Below are 23,784 nucleotides of genomic sequence, written 5' to 3'. Positions count from 1 at the left end.
AAGAAAGCACCAAGACGGAATCCTTTTGCTGAGTGTCTGCTTCTTTTAGGAGCTTTCTGTTGCTGAGTTAGTAGGTGGATCAGCAAAGAGTTCTGTCATGGTGTTTGCTTTGATAGGGAAATTTTGATATTATGAAATGGGGAGGAGTGCGGATAGTATGAATATATACTTAGGCATTAATATTAGATATAAGGAGTCCTTTTATATGTTGAAGAAAATAAATTGCAGAACAAATATACTTGGTGTACCAGATAATAAAAAGGTGGAACTTGTTTTCTGAAGAGGTTACTGAAGCTGAAAAATATTTTTTCAGATATTAATAAATTAATAGATAACAGACAAGAAAAGAAGCCAAAAGAGGCATATTAAATAAAGTACCACCTTTTATATAGATACTAAAGTCTCAGTGCATGACATTCATGCACTGGGGGGGGGGGGGGGTCCCCTCAGCCCAACCTACACCCTTTCGCAGTCCGGGAGCCCTCGGGGGATGTCCAACTGACAATTTAGGCCTGCTTTCCCCAGGGAGCGGGCCAAAACTGCAGTCGGACATCCTTAGCACTGCCATAGAGACGGGCCGCTGCGCTTGCCAGCCGTTAGCCAAGCTTGTGGCTGAGCAGCCCTCCTCCTCTTGGAGTTCACTGATCACCAGGGGCCAGCTCCTGCATTGAGCGTCTGCCTTCTGGTGGCCAGTGCACATCATAGCGACCAGTCGTTCTGCTCTTTGGTTGATTTGCATATTACCATTTTATTATATAGAATACCTCGGAGATATTTTGGATTTGGCTCCAGAGTACTGCAATAAAATGAAATATTACAATAAAGCACATCACAAATTTTTTGGTTTTTCAGTACATATAAAAGTTAAGATTACATTATATTATAGTCTATTAAGTATATAACAAAATATGTCTTAAAAATAATATATGCAAATTTAAAAATATTTTATTGCTAAAAATCCTAATGCCCATTTGAGCCTTCAGCGAGTCATAATTTTTGCTGGTTGGAGGAACTTTTTAAAAATTGTTGACATTATTACAGATGTTCCCCATTGACTCCCCCTTTGTCCACCACTACCCAGACCTTGCCCTCCTCACCTCCGGACCTCACCACATTGTTTTCTGTGTCCATGGGCAATGCATATATGTTCTTTGCCCATTCTCTTCACCTTCTGTCATCCCATCTGCACCACCCACCTCCCCTCTTATCTGTCGGTTTATACCATCTATCCATGCCTCTGGTTCTATTTTGTCAGTTTATTTTGTTCATTAGATTCCACATATAAGTGAGATCATATGGTATTTGTCTTTTTCTCTGACTGGATTATTACACTTAGCATAATAATCTCCAGGTTCCTCCATGCTGTCTCAAAGGGTAAGATATCCTTTGAGACAGCTGCATAGTATTCCATTGTGTAAATATTCCACAGCTTTTTTATCCATTCTTCTACTGGTGGGCTGTTTGTAGATCTTGGCTATTTTAAAATATTGCTGCAATGATAGGGGTGCATATATTCTTTCTGATTGGTGTTTCAGAATTCTTAGGATATCTTTCCAGAAGTGAGATTACTGGATCATAATGTAGTTTCACTTTTAATTTTTTGAGGAAACTCCATAAAATTTTCCTCAGTGGCTGCACCATTCTGCATTCCCCACCAATAGTACACTAGGGTTCCCTTTTCTCCACATCCTCCTCAGAACTTGTTGTTTGTTGATTTATTGATGGTATCCATTCTGACAGGTGTGAGGTGCTATGTCTTTGTGGTTTAATTTGCATCTCTCCAATAATGTTTAATGACAGTGATCATTTTTTTCATTTGTATGTCCTCTTTGGAGAAGTGTCTATTCACTTCCTATGCCCAGTTCTTAATTGCATTGTGTGTCTTCCTGGTGTTGAGTTGTATGAGTTCTTTATATATTTTGGAAATTAACCCCTAATCAGACATATCATTGGCAAATTTGTTCTCCCATACAGTGGGTTCTCTTTTCATTTTGTTGATGGTTTCTTTTGCAGTGCAGAAGCTTTTTATTTTGATGTAGTCCCATTTGTTTATTTTATCCTTAGTTTCCTTTGCCCTAGGAGATGTATCTGTAAACATCTTGCTGCGAGAGATGTCTGAGATTTTGCTGCCTATATTTTCTTATAAGATTTTTATTGTTTCACAACTGTTTCACAATTTAAGTCTTTTATCCACTTTGAGTTTATTCTTATGTATAGTGTAAGTTAGTGGTCTACTGTCATTTTTTTGCATGTAACTTTCCAATTTTCCCAGCACCATTTATTGAGGAGACTGACTACTCTTGCCTCCTTTGTCAAATATTAATTGTCCATAGAGGCATAGGTTAGTTTCTGGGCTCTCCGTTCTGTTTCTTTTGTCTATATGCCTGTTTTTTTGCCAGTACCAAACTCTTTTGATTATAATGGCCTTGTAGTATAGTTTGATATCCAGTATTGTGATACTTCCAACTTTGCTCTTCTTTGTCAAGATTGTTGTGGCTATTTGGGGATGGATATATATATAGTTTCAGAGAGGAAGGGAGAGGGAGAGAGAGCAACATCAATGATGAGAGAGAATCATTAATTAGCTGCCTTCTGCATGCCCCCTACTGGGGATCGAGCCCGCAACCCGGGCATATGCCCTTGACTGGAATCGAACCTGGGACCTTTCAGCCCACAGGCTGACGCTCTATCCACTGAGCCAAACCAGCTAGGGCTGGGGTCTTTTTTTATTCCATTTGATTATTTTTCATAGTTTTTATGTCCTTTTCTTTTTTTTCTTTTTTTTTTTTTTTGCTGTCGAGCATCCTTATAACCATTATTTTGAGCTCTGTTTCTGATAAATTGCTTGCCTCCAACTCATTTAGCTCTTTTTCTGAAGATTACTCCTGTTTTTTCATTTGGGTCCTGTTTCTTTGTTTCCCCATTTTGGCTGTCTCTTTATGTTTGTTTCTTTGTATTCGATAGAACTGCTATGACTCCCAGTCTTGGCAGGGTGGCCGTTGGTAGAGGGTCTTGCCTTGATGTTGACAGCTGCTGGCTGCTCAGGGTTGGTTATTGCTGAAGGTTGGGGTGGCTCTGGCAATTTCTTAAGATAAGATAATGAAGTGTGTCTCATCAATTGACTTTCACAAACCATTTCTCTGTGGCATGTGATGATGTTTGATAGCATTTTACCCACAGATCTTCTTTCAAATTGGAGTCAGTCCTCTCAAACCCTGCTGCTGCTTTATGAACTAAGTTTATAAAATATTCTAAATCTTTTGTCATTACTTCAACAATCTTCACAGCATCTTCACCAGTTGTAGATTCTATCTCAAGAAACCACTTTCTGTACTTACCCATAAGAAGTAACTCCCCATCCATTACAAGTTTATTTTGAGATTGGAGAAATTCAGTCACATATTTGGGCTCCACTTTTAATTCTAGTTCTCTTACTATTTCCACCACATCTGCAGACTTCTTCCACTGAAGTCTTGAACCCCTCAAAGTCATCCATGAGATTTGGAATCAGCTTCTTCCAACCTCCTGTTAATGTTGATATTTTGACCTCTTCCCATGAATGATGAATGTTCTTAATGGCATCTAGAATGGTGAATTCTTTCCAGAAGCTTTTCAATTCACTTTGCCCAGGTCCTTCAGAGGAATCACTATCTATGGCAGCTATATCCTTACTAAATGTATTTCTTAAATAATAAGACTTGAGACTCAAAATTACTCTTTGATCTATGGTTTGCACAAAGGATATTGTGTTAGCTGGCATGAAAACAACATTAATCTCATTGTAAATCTCCATCAGAGCTCTTGGGTAACCAGGTGCATTGTCAGTGAGCAGTATTTTTGAAAGAAATCTTTTTTTTCCCCTGTGGAATAGATCTCAAAAGAGAGCTTACAATATTCAGTAAATCATGTTGTAAACATGTATACTGTCAGCCTTGCTTTGTTCCATTTGTAGAACACAGCAGAGTAGGTTTAGCATAGTTCTTAAGGGCCTTAGGATTTGCAGTTGGTAAATGAGCATTGGCTTCAACTTAAAATCACCAGCTGCATTAGCCCCTAATAGGAGTCTCAGCCTGTCCTTTGAAGCTTTGAAGCCAGGCACTGACTTCTCCTCTCTAGCTATGAGAGTCCTAGACGGCTTCTTCCACTATATAACTGTTTCAGATATATTGAAAACCTGTTGTTTAGTGTAGCCACCTTTATAAATGTTCCTAGCTAGATCTTCTGGATAAGTTGCTGCAGCTTCTACATCAGCACTTGCTTTTACCTTGCATTTTTATGTTATGGAGGTGGCTTCTTTCCTTAAATCTCATAAACCAAACTCTCCTGGCTTCATACTTTTGTTCTGCAGCTTTCTCACCTCTCTAAGCCTTTATATAGACTTGAAGAGAGTTAGGACTTTGCTCTGGATTAGGCTTCAGCTTAAGGAAATGTCATGGTTTATTTGATTTTTCTGTACAGACCACTAAAACTTTTAATCATATTAGCAATAAGACTGTTTCATTTTCTTATTATTGATAATGTTCACTGGTATAGAACTTTTAATATTCTATAAGAACTTTCCCTTTTCATTCACGATTTGCCTGTTTGGCACAATCTAGATTTCAGCTTGTCTCAGCTTTAACATGCCTTCTCACTGAGCTTAATAAATGCTGGCTTTTCATTTAAAGTGAGAGGTGTGCAACCTTCCTTTCACTGGAAAGGCCATTATAGAGTTATTAATTGACCTAATTTCAATATTGTTAATGTCTTAGGGAACAGAGAGGTCCAAGGAGAGGGAGAGAGACAGGCAAACAGCAGATTAATGCAGCAGTCAGAACACACACATTTTTTATTAAATTCACTGCCTGATATGGGCATAGTTCATGGTGCCCCAAAACAATTATAATAGTAACAACAAAGATCACTAATCAGAGATCAATACAAACAATATAATCCTATGTAATAAAAGAGTAATATGCAAATTAACCATCACTCCCTCACTCCGTCACAAAGATGGTGGCGGCCACGGAGCTGGAGCGAGCAGGAGGCTTGGGTTGCCCCGGCGATGGAGGAAGCCAAGCTTCCCGCCTGCCCTGCTGGCACTGGGTTCCACTCAAGGCTACAAAGTTTGAATTATAGAAGATAAATAAACCCCAGATACCTGCTTCCAGCCGGTGTGGCCTCCGCTCAAGGAGGGGCTGGGAGCTAGGGTTGCCAAGGGCAACCCAGGCTTCGAGCCAGACCAAGGCTACAAAGTTTCAATTATAGAAGTTAAATAAATCCCAGATACCTACTTCCAGCCTGCGGGCATGGCCAGCCTGAAAACAGCCCTCAGCCCCTCACCCAGGTTGGCCAAGCACCCCAAGTGGGGACCCCCACCCTGAAGGGGCTGTGGCCAGCCTGCAAACAGCCATCAGCCCCTCACCCAGGCTGGCCAGGCACCCAAGCAGGACCCCCACCCTGATCCGGGACACCCTTCAGGGCAAACCAGCCGGCCCCAACCTGTGCACCAGGCCTCTATCCTATATAATAAAAGGGTAATATACAAATTGACCCTAACAGCAGAATGACTGGGAATAACTGATCACTATGACACACACTGACCACCAGGGGGCAGACGCTCAATGCAGGAGCTGCCCCTTGGTGGTCAGTGCACTCCCACAGGGGGAGCTCTGCTCAGCCACAAGCCAGGCTGATGGCTGCCAGCACAGCGGTGGTGGCAGGAGCCTCTCCTGCCTCAGCAGCACTAAGGATGTCCAACTTTAGCTTAGATCTGCTCCCTGCTGGCAAGTGGACCTCTCCCGAGGGCTCCTGGGCTGCCAGAGGGATGTCTGACTGCCAGCTTAGGCCCATTCCCCTGGGGAGCGGGCCTAACTCAGCAGGTGGACATCCCCTGAGGGGTCCCAGACTGCGAGAGGGCACAGCCCGGGCTGAGGGACCCCCCCCAAGTGTACAAATTTTTGTGCACCGGGCCTCTAGTCTATAATGATAAAAGCGTAATTTGCTAATTAGACTGGACGACCTTCTGGATGAAGCCGGGGCTGCGAGGGAAGCCCGGATCCTGGGTGCCAGAGGGAAGCCGGTGCTGGCAGCCAGGGGAAGGAAGGCCTACTCTTGGACAAATTTCGTGCATGAGGCCTCTAGTAATCTATACTAATAAAAGGGTAATATGCTAATTAGGGAGGACATCCATCCGGACAAAGTCACAGCGGCTGCGAGGCCTGGGGCTCAGACATCCGTGAGCCCCAGCAGCTGCGAGGCCCGGGGCTATCAGCAGCTGTGGGCTCACGGCAGCCTTGGGCTCAGGCAGTTGCAAGGCCCAGGGCTCAAGCAGCCATGATCCCTGGCAGCTGCGATGCCTGGGGCTCAGGCGGCCATGGTCTCAGGCAGCCATGAGCCCTGGCAGCTGCGAGGCCTGGGGTTCAGGCAGCTGTGGTCTCAGGCAGCTGTGAGCCCCAGTGGCTGCGAGGCCTGGGGCTCAGGCATCTGTGACCCCCAGCAGCTGCGAGGCCTGGGGCTTAGGCCTTGCAGCCACCACAGCCGGCAGTGGCAGCAGCAGTGGGGTGATGGAGGCGGCGCCTTCCCCTGATCAGCCTGGTGGCCTCCTGCAGAGGGAGGACAGGTTTTGGCTTAGGCCCGCTCCCCTCGGAGCGGGCCTAAGCCGTCAGTAGGACATCCCCTGAGGGCTTCCAGACTGTGAGAGGGGGCAGGCCAGGCTGCCCCTGCCTCCAATGCACGAATTTTCGTGCACCGGGCCTCTAGTTATAATAATAATGTTGGACATTGTGAGCATTACCACAATGTAACACAGAGATACAAAGTGAACAAATGCTATTGGAAAAATAGCACCAATAGATTTGCTTGATGCATGGTTGCCACAAACCTTCAATTTGTTAAAAAAAAAAAAAGTATCTGTGAAGTGCAATGATGCAAAGTGCAATAAAACAAGGGTACTTGTACTTCCAACCATAGTTCTATGGACGACTGATGATGACCATAGACCTACAGGAACCCCAGTAAAGAAAAAAATATTGCTTTATTTTCCCTAGAGCATATCTATATAATAAAAGCCTAAGCAACTGTTATGGCAGAACTATATAATAAAAGCTTAAGCAACCGTTATGGCGGAATGACCAGAACGACCTGTTGCTATGATGTGCACTGACCACCAGAGGGAAGACGCTTAACGCAGGAGCTTGTCCATGGTGGTCAGTGTGCTCCCACAGGGGGAGTGCCACTCAGCCAGAAGTCAGGCTCACAGCAGCACTAAGGAGCAGCGAGCAGGCGGACATCCCCTGAGGGGTCCTGGACTGCGAAAGGACACAGGCCAACGTCCTCCGAGGGGTCCCAGACTGCAAGAGGATGCAGGCCAGGCTAAGGGACACCACCCCCTCCCTCCAGTGCACAAAATTCGTGCACCGGGCCTCTAGTTTAGAAATAAAAGTGCACTTGCACCTTGTGATAGGAAGAGCATAAGACTATGCATCAATTAGGTCTAATCTGGATTCAACTAAGTCTTTCCTCTGTGACCTTGAACAAATCACTTAACTTTTCTGGACATCTGTTTTGTTTGTTTGTTTTGGGTAAAGTAAGTCCTTTTTTGTGGGGTGACATTAGTTAATGTAATTATATAGGTTTCAAGTATACAACTCTTATGATACATCATCTGTATATTGCATTGTGTTTACCACCCAAAACTGTTTGTTTTATATATATAAATATATATATTGATTTCAGAGAGGAAGGGAGAGGGATAGAGAGATAGAAACATCAATGATGAGAGAGAACCAGTGATTGGCTGCCTCCTGCCCGCAACCCAGGCACATGTCTTGGCTGGAATCCAACTTGGGACCCTTCAGTCCACAGGCCGAGCTCCATCCACTGAGCCAGACCAGCTAGGGCTGTTTTAAGATTCTTAAATGCTAAGAACCCAATAGTAAATAAGGCAAAATAAGAGGTATCTAGTATATACCCTTAATTTTGAAGAGTGCTACAAAAATAATAGCTTTATGACAAAAAATCATTGAGAATACTGGCTGAATGATACCTTTTAATGTTAAGAGATAAATTGTTTTATGTCTTCAGGTTTCAGGTATTGAATTTGTTTTTGGCTTTTTCGGTTCTCTAATAGTGACATTTTTCTATCTGAGATTGCTGTTTCTGGGGAAGTGATATAAAGTACATATAAAGTAACATGTAATGAGAATATTTCTTGTTTGAGGAATAATTGTGGAATCAAATTTTTTACTTCCCCTCTTCATTGTTTCACTTGCCATGAAGTCAGAATCAAAAACTACATTTATGTTCCAAGGAATGTAGTTTGTCAAAGGATGTCATGTATAAACTTAAACTCTTATAACTGAACAGGTAAATGTTGAAGGTATTTTATTTGATGGTTATATTCTATGCAAATACTAGAAACATAAAATATGTCTTTATGCTATGCTTCCTTAAACTAATTTTTTTTTTAACCAGGGGGAGAAAAACAAAGAGTAGCAATTGCAAGAGCCATTTTGAAGGACCCTCAAGTTATTCTCTATGATGAAGCCACTTCATCATTAGATTCAATTACTGAAGAGGTAAATGTTAGTGAAAATATAAAACTCTTCAATTATCAATGCTTAAATTTTCTCCTTGGAAATTTTAATAAAATAGCTATATTCTTTTGTATTTTGAGTGAACTTCAATGGGAGGTGCTATAGAGCAAAATACTTAGCCATTTTTTCCCAGATAACAATTGTTGATAGTAAGAATGCCAGACTGCATTGAAAGATCACATTGTTCAGTTCATTTGCAAGTATGCCTTCTTTTGGAACTGTATGATACCTTATGCTCTTGTTGCATTGCCCTTGCATTTTTACAAAGCTGTCAAAATTCTCTAGTCTGCTGGCAAAGGAAGAAGATTTTAGTCTTTCTGCGATTACCACTTAACACTCATTAAAACAAGTCATGTAAATGATTGTGATACAGTATACACCAGAAAGCCTTTCACTTGTCATGGAGCAACTCACTGAAGTGCAAACAGGCACACACAGCCTGTGGTGCTGGTATCAATTTATATTTATTTCACAACAAGTATTATGAAACTGATGTCATGGTATTATTACCCATCAACTACATTAGACTTCATAACAACATCTTTGTATTAAATACAAAGTCTTAATAACAATGACAATTTCATGAATAAATTTCCTTAGTCTACATTGAAGATAGCTAGATGTTATTTGTCAGTTGTTTCCTTTCACCCATATTTACTTGAATATATAGTTAAAACCTAGTGTTGAAGGATAGGCCTAATTTCAGTTTTACAGCATGTATGACATAATTTTTGCATAAGGGAGTTAAGATTCAGGGCACATTATTTGATTTGTCATGTGCTTAAAACAGTTTAATTTCTAAGTGAATTGTTTAGTATCAGGATTTGTTACATTTGAAGGGAACCTTAAACAGGACCCCATTCATAGGCAGAGTAGGAATCTATATATATAAAAGCCTAAGCGACTGGACAACTGGACGACCAGCCGGTAGCTATGATGCACACTGACCACCAGGGGGCAGGCACTCAACACAGGATATGCCCCCTGGTGGTCAGTGCACTCTCACAGCGGGAGTGCCACTCAGCTGATAGATGGGCGCTACACCCCGGGCTCACAGGTAGCAAGCACAGCTGTGGCGGCAGCGTGAGCCTCTTCTGCGGACACTCCCCCTGTGCACCTGAGCGGTGCCCAGCCCGGGATCGGGCTCCTCCCTAGCCTCCTGCCGCTTCCCGCACTACTTCCTGCTGTGCAGGATCAACGTGGACAGCAGGCTGGAGCCCTGGCGGGTAAAGCCGGGCTGCAGTGGCACGGAGGTCCACTGACCCCCACAGGCCATCCAAGGGACCCCACAGGCCATGAGTCTGTTTATAAAAACTTTATACCTAAAAAATTTCCTCCATGTTTATTACAAATTAAGAGTCTCAACAGTCATTATTTGAGCCACGTAGCTTTATCATCTTATGTAGCATAACTCATTAAGGGGTAGCAGAGACACCTCCCCAAGGGAATGAGTTACCAACAGATTTGGTAAATTTTAATGATCCTTTTTAATAGGTCCATAGAGCACGTCAGAGTTTAATTTCTTGAGGATTAGGAAGTGGAGTCCCCACAAACATCACAATTTTTCTTAGAATTGGTCCTGCACTTCCTTTTCAGTCTGCAGTAGTAAAATATAAGGTCTTCTTTTCCTGGGTAACCATGTTCTCTTGATAATTTTATTTCTTTAATAAATACAATGTTTAGAAATATCTGTAGGAAGACATTTGGTATATCCCCATCTCCCACATGCCTATTTCCATTTAGCTAGCTGTATTTAGACCCAGGTTTCCAAATATAGCTGTGTGTGTGTGTGTGTGTGTGTGTGTGTGTGTGTGTGTGTAAAGTATATATATATATATATATATATACACTTTACAGGCTGTAAAGAAAAATGTGTTCTCCAGAATGCATTAAGTAGTCAGAATTGTTTTAAAAATAAGTTTCCTAAAGTTATACATGCACAGTTTTCTGTGTCCTTTCTGTCCTCTAAGGTTGAAGGAAAAGCACATGCTCATGTCCCCATTGAGTCTCATATTTTTCTCTTGATCTTTTTTTTAAAATTTCTCTGCATCTTATCACTTGAGTCCCTCCTTATTTCATTTTTGCTCTCATTGACCAAATAAACATCATATCTGGCTATGCTCCTAATGTCACTGTATTCATCATTATGGTTTGTTTGTTTTTAAGTATAGAAAATATCCACCTTCTCCCAGACTAAAATTTACAGAAATGTTGCTTTTCTTAAAGGTAATTTTTTCCATGATAATGTGGTCATATTTACCTTCCCTTTTTGATTGATTTTCTCCTTAGTTATTATGAGATTAGGTCAAATATTTGGTAGTGGTGTAAAGTTTATGTAATATAAAATTAATTGACATTTTATATGTTTCTTTAAGGAATGTATGATTATTTTAATTTACCTAATAGATAGATCTTTTTTCCCCTCTTACTCTTTTGTTGCCAAACTTACAGACAATTCTTGGTGCCATGAGGGATGCAGTCAAACACAGAACTTCTATTTTCATTGCACACAGATTATCAACAGTAGTTGATGCAGATGAAATCATAGTCTTGGACAAGGTAAGAGATTTAACTTTAAAATTTAGTATTTGAAGAACATTGGGAATTTTAACAAACACAAGTAAATGAAATTGTTTCTCTAATAGTTTTTCTCATGGGGAAAATAGTAAAATGGACAACCCACTTTCTCTCTTCTGAGGGAATTAATATAAAAGTGCACTGTCTAAATGTCCTAAACAAATCAAAGTACTGCTATTGTGATTGGTGGATTTGAAAATTGTAATAGTTTTTCTTTTCTACTTTCTATAAGGACTTCTCCCCACCCCTGGTACATTATCTAACATTATTAAGTTTTTCACCTTTCATTCAGCATTTTCCTTGATTATCTTTCCCTCCTAATAAATGAACCTTCAATTCTTTATCATTTTTGAAAGCCCGAGTACTGGAAGTTAAGGGAGAAGAAACATTCTCATATACTTTCCATATTAAGTTACTGAGATAGAATTTTTCATGCCACTAAATGTTGTATAGGATGTTCTATGGTGTATACGTGTATTATTCCCTTTGTAAGTTACCTGTGTATTGGAGACCCTAGGTCTTTTTATTTATTTGTTCATCACTGTGTTCATTCATTAGAAAATAAAGTGATTTTTTCCCATTGTGATTCAACCAGAATATCTTAAATGGGAAATTTTGTGGATATACTTCATTATCTCATTGATGTTCAAGAATTTGAAATAAAATCTGCTGTTTTGTGCTTCTTTTTTTTTTTACTAAACTTTCCAATTTTATGCAGTTATGCAAATAAAGCCTTTTTTTATAAAATGTTAGTACTTTAGCAGGCATGTGCTTACCTGCCTCATGACATGGGGTTCACAGTATTTATACAGTTATATTACAACATTGCCCCTTGGAGTTTGGATTATAATTGGAAATAACTTATTAATGATTATGGCACTTGTATATAAAATCTCTTTGGGTTCATAATTTGATGGTTCTGTAATTGCATGATCTTGAAGATCAGAGATTTTTATTTTCTAGTGAAACTACTGTGACCTCATTCTGTCAGCAGTCTCTTATAATATTAATGTTGCGTCTACATGAGAAATAGCATTCCCACTGTTTGCTCAGTGGTTAGAGCATTGGCCTGTTCACCAAAGGTTCAAGGGTTCGATTCCTAGTCAAGGGCAGGTGCCTGGATTGCAGGTTCAGGAGGCAACCAATGGAAGTGTCTCTCGCATCAATGTTTCTCTCTCCTCAGTCCCTCCCACTCTCTCTAAAAAAAAAAATCAATAGAAAATATATCCTCAGGTGAGGATTAACAAAAAAAAGAAAAAGAATAGCATTCCTAAGACCCTTCCTCACCCTGTACAGCCTAGTGATTACCCCTTCCCAGCCTTGGCAGGAGGCTAGATTTTTACTTGTCAGGAAATTGAGTCAGAGAGGCTCTGGATACATTAAAGTTACCAAACAATTTAACAATGAGGGGCTAGATTAAGTGGGAATCAAAACATACCAAAAAAACAAGACCACAGACTGTCTTGTGCCACTGGCTCCAAGAACCTTGCCAACCAGTTGTTTATTTCTGCTATCATCACTCCTTCCCTCATCATCAGATAATTGGAAAATTCTTCTCTGGAGAAAAAAAAAGGTAGCCTCAGAAAAAGAGATATTTGAATTTGAGGACCCCAACAAAAGGACCAGCTACCCATGTGATCATCCTTCCGTGAAACCCAACAGTTGAAAAGGCCACTCCCAAGTCAGCTTTTTAATGCACAATTATCAATGGATAATAAAGGAAGACTTCTTAGACAAGTCAAAAAAAAAAGGTTGATTAAATAGCTTCTGCACAACAAATGAGAGATTTCATAGAGAAGGCTGAGAAACTGTGAGACCTTTCTGGGATCTGAGGACTCTCCAGGATAGGAGGAATCTGTGACTGACGTTGTTTTCATATCCCTCCACTTGGATAATGCAGGCAGGAACTCTATCCATGTGCTCCAACTGACGCCTAAGGCCAGCTGGAGCTTGATTCAGTGGGTCCAACAGGTTATAGCGCTATACGCATTAGGCCACTGCTGTGTGTTCTCACAGGGCTGCCCTGCTATGACTGTTCCATAGGCAAAGAGCTGGAACAACAGGGAGCTACCACAGATGTGTGCATACCAGGCTGTCCTTCCCCTAACCTACTCTTTGTGGCCAGGCTACAACCGAGGTGCCACATACTCCATTCCTGATTTGAACCAGCTTACATAAACCAACTGGCACCCAGTCTACATAAAGGCCACTTCTACACAGACCACTTTTTCACGATTAGGAGAGATACCTATCACATCTATATTATAGGAACAACGAGAGAAAGTCGAAATAAGAGAGTAATATGCTCCAAATGAAGGAACAAGAGCAAAATCCAGAAAAATTTCCTAATGAAATGGAGATAAGTAATTCCCATTATAAAGAATTCAAATAAATGACTACAAGGATGCTCAACAAACTTGAGAGTATGATAGGGAAACTCAGAAAGAAAGAAGAGAGTTAGAAAATATAATAAAAAGCCAAAGATAAAGAATGCAGTAACTGAAATGGGAAAACACATTAGAAGGAATCAACAGTAGATTTCATACAGAAGAACAGAGTAGTGAACTGCAGACAGAATAGTCAAAATTCACCAATCAGGATAGTGAAAAGAAAAAAGCATTTTCAAAAACAAGGATAGTATAAGGGGCCTTTGGAACATCAAGCACACTAGGGATACACACATTATGGGGATACCAGAAGAAGAGAGAGAAAGGGGCAGAAAGTATATTTGAAGAAATAATGGCTGAGAACATTTCTAATCTGACAAAGGAAACAAAACAAACATTCAGGTCCCAGAAGCACAGTTTCAAACAAGATGAACCCAAAGAGGCCTACACCAAGACATAATGTAATTAAAGTGGCAGAAGGTAAGGATAAAGAGAGTCTTGAAAGCAGCAAGAGGAAAACAATTCACATACAAGGGAAACCCCATAAGTTTATATCAGCTGATTTCTCAGCAGTAACTTTACAGGCCAGAAGGGAATGTCAGGAAATGGTTAAATTGCCGAAAGAAGAGAACTTACAACCTGGAAATACTGTACCCAGCAAAGTTATTGTTCATGGGAGAACCAAGATGGCGGTGTAAGGTACAGACCTGTGCGTGCTTTCTCCCACAACAACATTGAAAATACCAACTATAAGACAAAACAGCTATCATTCAGAACCATGGAAAAGCTGGCCCAGTGGAAGTTCTACAACTGGAAGGAAAGAAAGAAGAGCATTGAGACTGAGTAAGATCTGCAGAGGCACCAAGAACAGAGGTACGGAGGCGCGCGCCAGGCAGGCTGCAACTGGATGCGTGGGTTTTTTTCAATCGGAAGGGGTTACAAACTCTCGAATCCACTGAGCTTGTTTGGCGCGGGATTCTGAGGTCCCAGACCCCTACGGAGAGAGGCGGGATGGCCTTGCAGCGGTGCTTGCCGGCACTCCGGGACGCGGAGACCCGGAGTCTCCGAGAGGTGAGGAGTCGCGGAGACGCCATTGCTGTTTGCTCCGCTCTGGTGATTCCCTGAGACCCCGCCCTACTCAATTTACATCCCCATCCAAGCTGTGCCAGAGGCACAAAAGTTATTGTTCATAATTGGAGGAGAGATTTTTCCAGACAAGCAAAAGTTTATCACCTAAACCTGTTTTACAGGTTATCTTAAGGGATCTTTGTGCACAAAAGACCATAACCAGAAATAAGAAACTTTAGGAAAGAAAAAAAAGCAGATATGTAAAAGCAAATAGAGAATTAACAGTGAATCAGCCACTTAAAACGCTAATATGAAAGTTAAACGACAAAAATAGCAAGATTAACTATAACTACAATAAATAATTAGATGATACAGAAAATAAAGAGATATACAATATGACATCACAAACATACATGGTGGAGTGGTGAGTAAAATGCTGGTGCTTTTAGGATGTGTTTGAACTTAACGGCCTATCAGCTTATAATAGTGTGCTGAAGATATAGATGTATATGTATGCATCTCATGGTAACCTCAGACCAAAAACCTAGAAAAAATACACAAAAAATAAATAGAACGGAATAAATCCTCCTCCCCCCCCCCCCAAAGAAAACTAGTAAATTTAATGGAAAGACACCAGGAGATTAAAGGAACAGAAGAATTACAAAACAACCAAAAAACAAGAAATGGCAATAAGCACATACCTATTAATAATTACTTTAAATGTAGAGGGCCTAAATGCGCCAATCAAAGACATAGGGTAGCTGAATGGATTAAAAAACAAGACCCATCTATATATGGCCTACAAGAGACTCATTTCAGATAGAAAGACATTCATAGACTAAAAGTAAAGAGATAGAAAAAGCTATTCTGTACACATAGAATTGAAAAGAAAGCAGGGGTAGCAATACTCCAGACAAAATAGACTTGAAAACAAAGTTTGTAAAAGGATAAAAAGCTGTTATATAATTATAAAGGGGTCCATCCAGGAACATATAACAATCATTGATATCTATGCATCCAACATAGGAGTACCTAAATATGTAAAGCGAGTAATAACAGACATAGAGAAATTGACACCAATACAATAATAGTAGGGGACTTTAATACCCCACTATCAACAATAGATTTATCAGATAGAAAATCAATAGAGAATTTGTCTTAAATGTCACATTAGATCATATCAACTTAATAGATATTTAAAGAACACTTCATTTAAAAACTGTAGAATACACATTCTTCTCAAGTATACATGGAACATTCTCCACAGTTGAATATTGAAATCATATCAAGTATCTTTTCCAATCTAAACAGTTTGAAACTAGAAATCAACTACAAGATGAAAACTAGAAAGAATACAATCACATGCTACTAAAGAACCAATGGATCAAAGTGGAAATCAAACGGGAAAACAAAAACTACCTTGAAGCAAATGAAAGAGAAAAATACTGCTCTGAAAATTTTTTATAATACAGCAAAAGCAATACTAACAGGTTTATAGCTATACCTGCTTATCTCAGGAAACACAAAAGATTTCAAATAAACATCTTACCTTTAAACTTATGAACTAGAAAAAGAAGAAGAATCAAAACCCTACGTAAGTAGAAGGAAGTAAATAATATAGATTAGAGCAGAAATAAATGAATTAGATACTAACAAGTAATAGAAATGATCTATGAAACTAGGAGATGGTTCTTTAAAGGATGAACAAAAATGATAAAGCTTTAACCATCCTCATCAAGAAACAAAGAACTCAAATCAGAAATGAAAGAGGGTAGGTTACAACCAACACCACAGAAATACAAAGGATTGTTTAAAAAATACTATAAATACAATAAGTAATATGCCGGCAAATTGCACAAACTAGAAATAAATTTCTAGAAACATACAACCTTTTAAGATAGAACCATGAATAAGCAAAATCTGAACAGACTGATAACAAGCAAGGAAATTGATGTAATAATGGAAAAACTTTCATCAAACAAAAGTCCAGGATCAACATAGTATTGGAAATCTTGTCCACAACAGTTACACAAGAAAAAGAAATAAAGGGCATCAAAATTGGCAAGTAAGAAGTAAAACTGTCACATATGTTTTAAGATTGGATTATTAAAACATATGTGACAGTTTTCTTTTGTAGAGTCTGTGATGCTATGTTTAGAGAACCCTAAAGACTATAAAATACTAATGGAATTAATAAGTGAATTCAGTCAAGTATCAGGATACAAAATTAATATATAGGAATCTTTTATAATTTTATACACTAATAACAGATGATCAGAAGGAGAAATTAAGAAATGAATCACATTTACAATTGCAGTAAAAAGAATAATATACCTAGAAATAAATTTAAACCAGGTGAAAGATCTATACTCTGAAAACTGTAAGATACTGAAGAAAGAAGTCAAAGAGGACACAAATAAATGGAAGGATACACCATGCATATCATTAAAATGTATTTACTACTCAAAGCAATTTACTGATTCATTGCTATCCTTATTAAAATACTAATGGCATTCTTTTCAGAACCAGGACAATTAAATGGAATTACAAAAGACCCCAAATAGTCAATGCAATCTTGAGAAAGAAGAACAAAGTTGGAGGTATCATGCTCCCTGGTTTCAAACTATATTATAAAACCATCTTAAACAAAACAGTTTGGCACTGGCCCAAAAGCAGACACATCAATGAGACAGAATAGAACCTGCAAATAAATCCTCACTTATATAGTCAATTAATCTTCGACAAACGGACATGAATATACAATGGAGAAATGAGAGTCTCTTCAATAAGTAGTGTTGGGAAAACTAGATAGATACATGCAAAAAAATGAAACTGGATCCCTCTCTTATACCACATACAAAATTAAACTCAGAATGGATTAAAGACTTATGTAAGACCTGAAACCATAAAACTTTTGGAATGAACCATAAGTAATAAACTATTTGACATCATTTATAGCATATCTTTTTAGATATGTCCCCTCGAGCAAGAGAAACAAAAGCAAAAATGAACAAATGGGGTTTCATCAAACTAAAAAGCCTCTGCACAGTGAAAGAAACCATCAACAAGACGAAAAGGTAACCTACTAAATGGGAAAAGATATTTGCAAATGATATATCCCATTAGAAGTTGATATTCAAAATATATAAGGAGCTTATACAACTCCATAGCAAAAATAATCCAGTAAAAAAATAGAGGGCACGGAATATTTCTCCAGAGAAGATGTACAGATGGTCAACAGACATCAAAACATGCTCAACATCACTAATGATTAGGGAGATGCAAATAAAAACCACAATGAGATATCACCTCACACCTGTCAAAGTGGGTATTATCAAAAAGTCAATTAGCAAGTGCCAGCAAGGATTTGGAAAAAAGGTAACCCTTCTGCACTATTGGTGTGATTATAAATTGTTGCAGCCACTATAATAGAAAACAGTATTGATATTTCTCAAAGTTAAAAATAGAACCATCATACAAATCAGCAATTTCACTTCTACTTTTTTTTTTTAACCCTCAAAGAAAACTTATTTATCAGGACAAACCACTTTGGGAAGGTTAAGTATAAGAAGTAATAGGAGGGGGTGAAGGGAAATGGCCACTACATATTGCAGAAACATACTGGAAGGCAAACATGGCCCAAAGAAAAAGAAAAAAAAAGTCAAAAGCAGGTTATAAAATAGCTCTCTGCTCCAAGGTCAACAACTTGAACCAATAAAATGAAAAAACCTTGCCCAACCCCAGGTCAGTGTGTGACTCCGGGAAAGAGCTGTGCAGTAATGGAACTCCTCAGAGCAAAGAGGGATACTACTCAAGGGGCCTGTTGTAATCTGAGGACCAAACACTCCTGGCCTTGACCAGAGAGGTTTAGTGTTGTTCTGGAAACACAGGGCACGCCTGGAGCGTGTGGACCTGCAACCGCATGCCTGCGTTCATTCACTCGTCCCACTGAGGGTAGATGTTAAGTCCCTTAAGTTCCTTCCTAGCAACTTGGGTTTTCTTCTCCCTCTTTGCAAATCATGGGGAAACTGCATGTCTGTACTTGTTACATCTCATGAAGCTGAAAGCAATAAAGGATGACCGCTTATGGCCAGTTGTAGATGTATCTCCACTGAGGAATCGCCTTAACACAGGGTTCCATGACCGGGGAGGAGAGGAGGCTGCAGTGATTTTCCTGAGGCTCCTGCTGGACCACAACCAAGATGACCAGGCACTTCATAGGAAAGGAGAACAAAATCCTCTGGAACAGTAAGTCAGACTCTCAGGTTAAAACGATGCTTGCCACAGGCATACATGTATCCCAGATCCCCCAGAAAAAATCTGAGAGCACATGGTAGCAGCTGCTGGAAACTTGGCGCTAGATGAGAATGGAACAGTATCTGAGATCTCAGACAGTTTTAGATGTCAGCATACGGTGATCAGGGCCCACTCCTGAAGATGCTGTTAAAACAAAACCAAAATAACTACCTGGAGAGAACATGCATGTTCTAAGAGGCCATTTTATCTGGGTGAAGGGATGATTTAACTCATGAAACTAAAGAACATAATAAAACAACAACCACAACAGTTTCCTTGAATATATTCAACTATCAAGGCAAGGCATTCTTCAATATAAAACATTATAATTTTCCCACTACTACAAAGAAATCCAATAAATAACTGTACAGTGAAGGGCCCCGATGAGCCCTGTGAGTTACCCTGGGACCCCGAGCAGCTGCAATGGTGGAAGTGCCCACAGCACCAATCCCTCCGCAAGGTCGCCTGCAGTTTGGTCTTTTTCAAATGTGACCCGCTGGTGTTTCCAAGCTGCTTTATAGATCAGTCCCATCTGGTGAAGCCCGGCGGGGAGTGCAGCCCAAAGAGTACAGCCCAAGAAGTGGTCAAAGCCAAGGTTTCCGCACGACAACTCTCTTCTTCCAAGGGACTAGTGACCGCTGAGCCTGGCTTCAGACTAAGTGCTTTAGCCGCATGCGCTTGGAAAGTCTTCTGTGCCCATCACTGCGCCCATCACGCTGGGAAGAGCTCGGGAGGGCTCTCTCCATAGCAATACTTTGCTATGGGATCCCTATAGGTGTTCTCGTGCTGCACACTCTGGGATGAGGTCCTGCATTTAGCCAAACACAATTCAAAGTGATTCTCCACTGCCATGAAGAGGTTCTGGAAGGCCACAGCTGCCCGGTTGAGGAAGCGCTCCAGGAGAAGTTGCTTGTTGGGCTGCAGGCAGCAGGAAACGCAGTGCTCGTAAGCGCTGCAGCAGCCGTTGGTCAAGCAGCCATCACAGCAGTACTGCTTGGTGCCTGGGACGTTGACATTACAGCAGCCATTCACCAGTAAGTCCTTCCTTTCACAAACGTATCCTAGTTCGTCGGTGATGAGGTGCTTCCCTTGGATGGAATTCCGGCACTGGTTGCTGGGCCGACTGCTATTGCCCAAGTTAAACTGCACTTTCCACAGAATGGGCTGATCATGGTCTTGAACCTGGAGGAGATTCCGATCTCTCACTGCCCTCTCCTCCTCACACAGATGTGCAGTTGGAAATAGGAGGAGCATTTTAATGGCTTTTCCAGATAACTATGGACACTCTTCTTTGATGCCACGTCAGAACTTGACAAGCATAGTAGCTTCTTAAAAGTTCACTGCAAATGGTGCAACCACTTTTGAAAACAGTCTGGCAGTTCTTCAAAAAGTTAAACATAAAGTCACCATATGACCTAGCAATCCCATTCCTAGGACCAAATCCAAGAGAACTGAGAACGTATTTCCAAACAAAACCGTGTACACCAATGCACATAATAGCATTATTTATAATAGCCAAAAGGTGGAAACAACGGAAGTGTCCATCAACTGATAAATGGAAAAAAACAAAACATGGTAGATGCATACCAGGGAATATTATTCGGACACAAAAATGAAGTAGCAGCACATGCTACAACATGGATGAACCCTGAAAACACAGGCTTCTAACCGAAAGAAACCAGACACAGAAGACCACAGACTATAAGAGTCCATTTATGTGAAGTGTCCAGAATAGGCAAATTCATAGAGACAGAAAGTTGACTGAATGGTTGGCAGGGGCTGACTGGCAGGCATAGAAGGTTACAGCTCAAGTGTTTGTTTTACTTAGTTTTTGTTAGGCTGCGGGGAAAATCTGCTTGAAGGTGCTGGTGAGGAAGTAGACGAGCGCGAGCCCGAAGACCAGGGCGAGCACCCACCGCTTCCGCAGGGGCCGGCGCCACACCATGGCCGCCAGGTTCACCATGCCGGCGCGGATGCGGGGCGCGGCGGCCCGGGGCGCGGAAGGGGGCAGGCCCGGAACCCGGGCGGCATGGCCCCTACGCGGCAGGCAGCCCCATTCCTCAAGCCGGCGCCGGCCCCGCGGCCCTCAGCCCAGCCAGCTCACTTCTACATTTTTATACAAGGAAAACAAATACTAATTTGAAAAGATATATGCATCCCTGAGTTCATTTAGCAATATTTACAATAGCTAAAATATGGAAGCAACCTAGGTGTCCATCAATAGCTGAATAGATAAAGATGTGATCTTTAGTTAGAAAATATTATGTATTTTCAGTTATTTTGCTAGTTGTATGACCTTTCTCTATGTTTCATTTGTTTTTGCTTTATTTTAGGGTAAAGTAGCTGAACGTGGTACCCATCATGGTTTGCTTGCTAATCCTGGCAGTATCTATTCAGAAATGTGGCATACACAGAGCAGCCATGTGCAGAACCTTGATAACTCCAAATGGCATGCAAAGAAAGAAAATGTATCCAAAGAGGAGGAAAGGAAGAGACTACAAGAAGAAATTGTGAACAGTGTGAAAGGCTGTGGAAACTGTTCCTGCTAAGTCACATGAGACATTTCCTTTTTATTTTTTTTTTTGACTATACATTTGCACTGAAGCAAAATTGTTTCATTAAAAAATTATATATTCCCATTATCCATACTCCTTCTTTTAGATAAGATTTATTTGAAAGTGGATTTGAGTTTTATATCTTTTACAAACTCTTAAACTATATTTAGCCCCAAATTATTTTCTTGTTATTGCCTTCACTTTGCTCAAATCATTATTTTTGTTACTATCTGACTTTATCCCATTTCCATTTTTGAGGCCTGAGAGCCATTTGATGATATTCACAACCAGATGAATCGGATTGGTTCCAAATTTTTATAGTTTTTAAAACCTCCTTTATGCTGACAATTTCGGTGGAAAATGTCTGTTTGTTTTTATTAAAAAAAAGAGGACAGTAAAGTTCATTGTTTTTCTTTTCTGCAACCTCCATTGAAATAATTCTATGATAGATATCTATACTTACATTTTTAAAGTGTTTTCCACTATAACCTTTTTGAGGAAAAACCTCAATTCTCGTGTTAGTTAATATAGAATGTTCTTCATCATTAACCAGCATTATAACTATCATCTAGTGGTGAGAATTTTATTTTTTTTCCACCAAAATAAGATACTGCTTTTGTTTTGGACCAAAATTTATATATTTCTCTTTAAAGACTAAAGAACCCTGATATAATTTGATATTTGCCACACTGGCAGTAATAGCCTCGGAAGTTAATAGCTTTTTCTGTTTCCATCTTAAATATACTGCTTTTGTTATCTGAAGTTACACAAAGAAACAAATAAATGAGATATGTGCATGCATGTGTGTGTGCACACGTTCACACGTAAATATAGCAACATCCACTTAAACATTCTTAGAGACCTTTAGATAAATAGGAGAGGGTTAGATGAACAGGACTCTAATCTGTATTGACACTTCAGAGTTACTTTATTTCAACATCTCCTCTTTTTCAGTAATTTAATGAGTCCCTTTAAGCTTGATTTAACAGGAGGAGCCCAAATGAAATATTCAAGTTTTACCTGCTGGAAATAATTAATAAAATGTTGATATTTGTTCACTGAGAAAGCTCTTCTCTCTTATAATTTGAATTTGCTTTCATTTGTTTGGTAGTAATCATTCAGTTTGAGAAACTGTATTTCATGACCAACCACATGACTATATTATGAGCCTTTATTTATCAGAAAAGGTTTTTTTTTGTTTTTTTTAAATATATTTTATTGACTTTTTACAGAGAGGAAGGGAGAGAGATAGAGAGTTAGAAACATCGATGAGAGAGAAACATCGATCAGCTGCCTCCTGCACATCTCCTACTGGGGATGTGCTCGCAACCCAGGTACATGCCCTTGACCGGAATCGAACCTGGGACCTTTCAGTCCGCAGGCCGACGCTCTATCCACTGAGCCAAACCGGTTTTGGCAGAAAAGGTTTTAAAGTAGTTATTTTATTGGTTTATGGGTTAGTGTGTTTTAAATGATAATTTTGTGTGGGTGAGACTAATGTTTCCTTGTTTTGTATATTCATTTGTGGGTGGATACTTATCTAACTTGAGTATCCAGTTTTGTTATATAAAGGCAATTTGACAAATGGCTTGCAACCAGTATTTCATGATTAGTCTTTGACATCAGAGTAAGTGATGCAGGATCTTGCTTTTGAAGTTGTAGTTAATACTGAGATGCATAATCAACTGAAAAATGGGGGAGGAATGAACATTTCTTAATTTGAAGCCATAGACATTATTACTCTTCTGAAGGAAAAAAAAAAGCAATTCCTTTAAACAAATCAGCTGTATTACTAGAAATGTGCTTATTCTAGATAGAAATTTTGTTTCTGTTAACTCCTTCTATACATTTTCAATGATGCTGATGGAAAAGATTTAGCTTAGCTGTATAATCAAGCAGGTAAAATTGAAGTAGCCATCAGAAATATTCATTTTGAGTGTGAATAGTGATATTCAAAGTAAGTGATTCTGCAATGTGTGAAACATTTAGTCAAAAACATTTAGTCAAAGAAAAATAGGAATATTTTTAGGTTGGGGGTAATTTCCCCAGTAAGAGTTTTGAAGCACTTTTTTTTTTCCATATGATTGGAAGTGGTTTCTAGACCATTGGGTCATTGTGGTCATTAACCAATATTTTCAGCTAATAAAAAGTTACCTGAAACACACAGATTTTGTAGGGGTCATAACTAAATCTTAAATATTTTTCTCTTCATCATATTAAGGTGATTCCTTAACAGTGAAATAATAGACTAATTAAAATGAAAGAAAAGTTTTCTAGGATGATTCAGAAGAAATGGCTAGAAAAAGAGCTTTTAGTATAATTACA

At 39.7% G+C, this 23,784-nt stretch overlaps 2 protein-coding genes across 2 annotated transcripts in view; one reads left to right on the top strand and one right to left on the bottom strand.

The window, feature by feature from the left end:
- The window catches only part of ABCB7 (ATP binding cassette subfamily B member 7), a 173,803-nt gene extending 151,278 nt beyond the window's left edge, over nucleotides 1–22,525 (top strand). The window contains exons 13-15 of the mRNA XM_023764720.1: nucleotides 8,455–8,558; nucleotides 11,028–11,135; nucleotides 21,238–22,525. Of these exons, the coding sequence (XP_023620488.1) occupies nucleotides 8,455–8,558; nucleotides 11,028–11,135; nucleotides 21,238–21,453 (428 nt within the window). The 3' untranslated portion in view covers nucleotides 21,454–22,525. The remainder of the gene's footprint in view (nucleotides 1–8,454; nucleotides 8,559–11,027; nucleotides 11,136–21,237) is intronic.
- On the bottom strand, nucleotides 19,171–20,867 carry LOC102431947 (UPF0454 protein C12orf49 homolog). The gene is made up of 2 exons (XM_014466148.2): nucleotides 20,757–20,867; nucleotides 19,171–20,122 (listed from the first exon to the last, which is right to left on the bottom strand). Exons 1-2 carry the CDS (start codon nucleotides 20,865–20,867, stop codon nucleotides 19,616–19,618), a joined length of 618 nt encoding a protein of 205 aa, XP_014321634.1. The 3' UTR covers nucleotides 19,171–19,615.
- Nucleotides 22,526–23,784: the final 1,259 nt, after the last annotated feature.

The sequence above is a fragment of the Myotis lucifugus genome, unplaced genomic scaffold, assembly GCF_000147115.1.
Source record: "Myotis lucifugus unplaced genomic scaffold, Myoluc2.0 scaffold_4, whole genome shotgun sequence".
NCBI classification, from domain to species: domain Eukaryota; kingdom Metazoa; phylum Chordata; class Mammalia; order Chiroptera; family Vespertilionidae; genus Myotis; species Myotis lucifugus.
This window is presented reverse-complemented; position numbering and strand designations above follow the sequence as displayed.

Bases quoted from the DNA above. Each gene is read 5' to 3' on its own strand.
- LOC102431947 (XM_014466148.2), bottom strand. From the start codon at position 20,867: ATGGTGAACCTGGCGGCCATGGTGTGGCGCCGGCCCCTGCGGAAGCGG. The intron at 20,123-20,756 runs ATTTTCCCCGCA...CATCTGTGTGAG, and splicing joins TCACCAGCACCTTCAAGCAG to GAGGAGAGGGCAGTGAGAGA.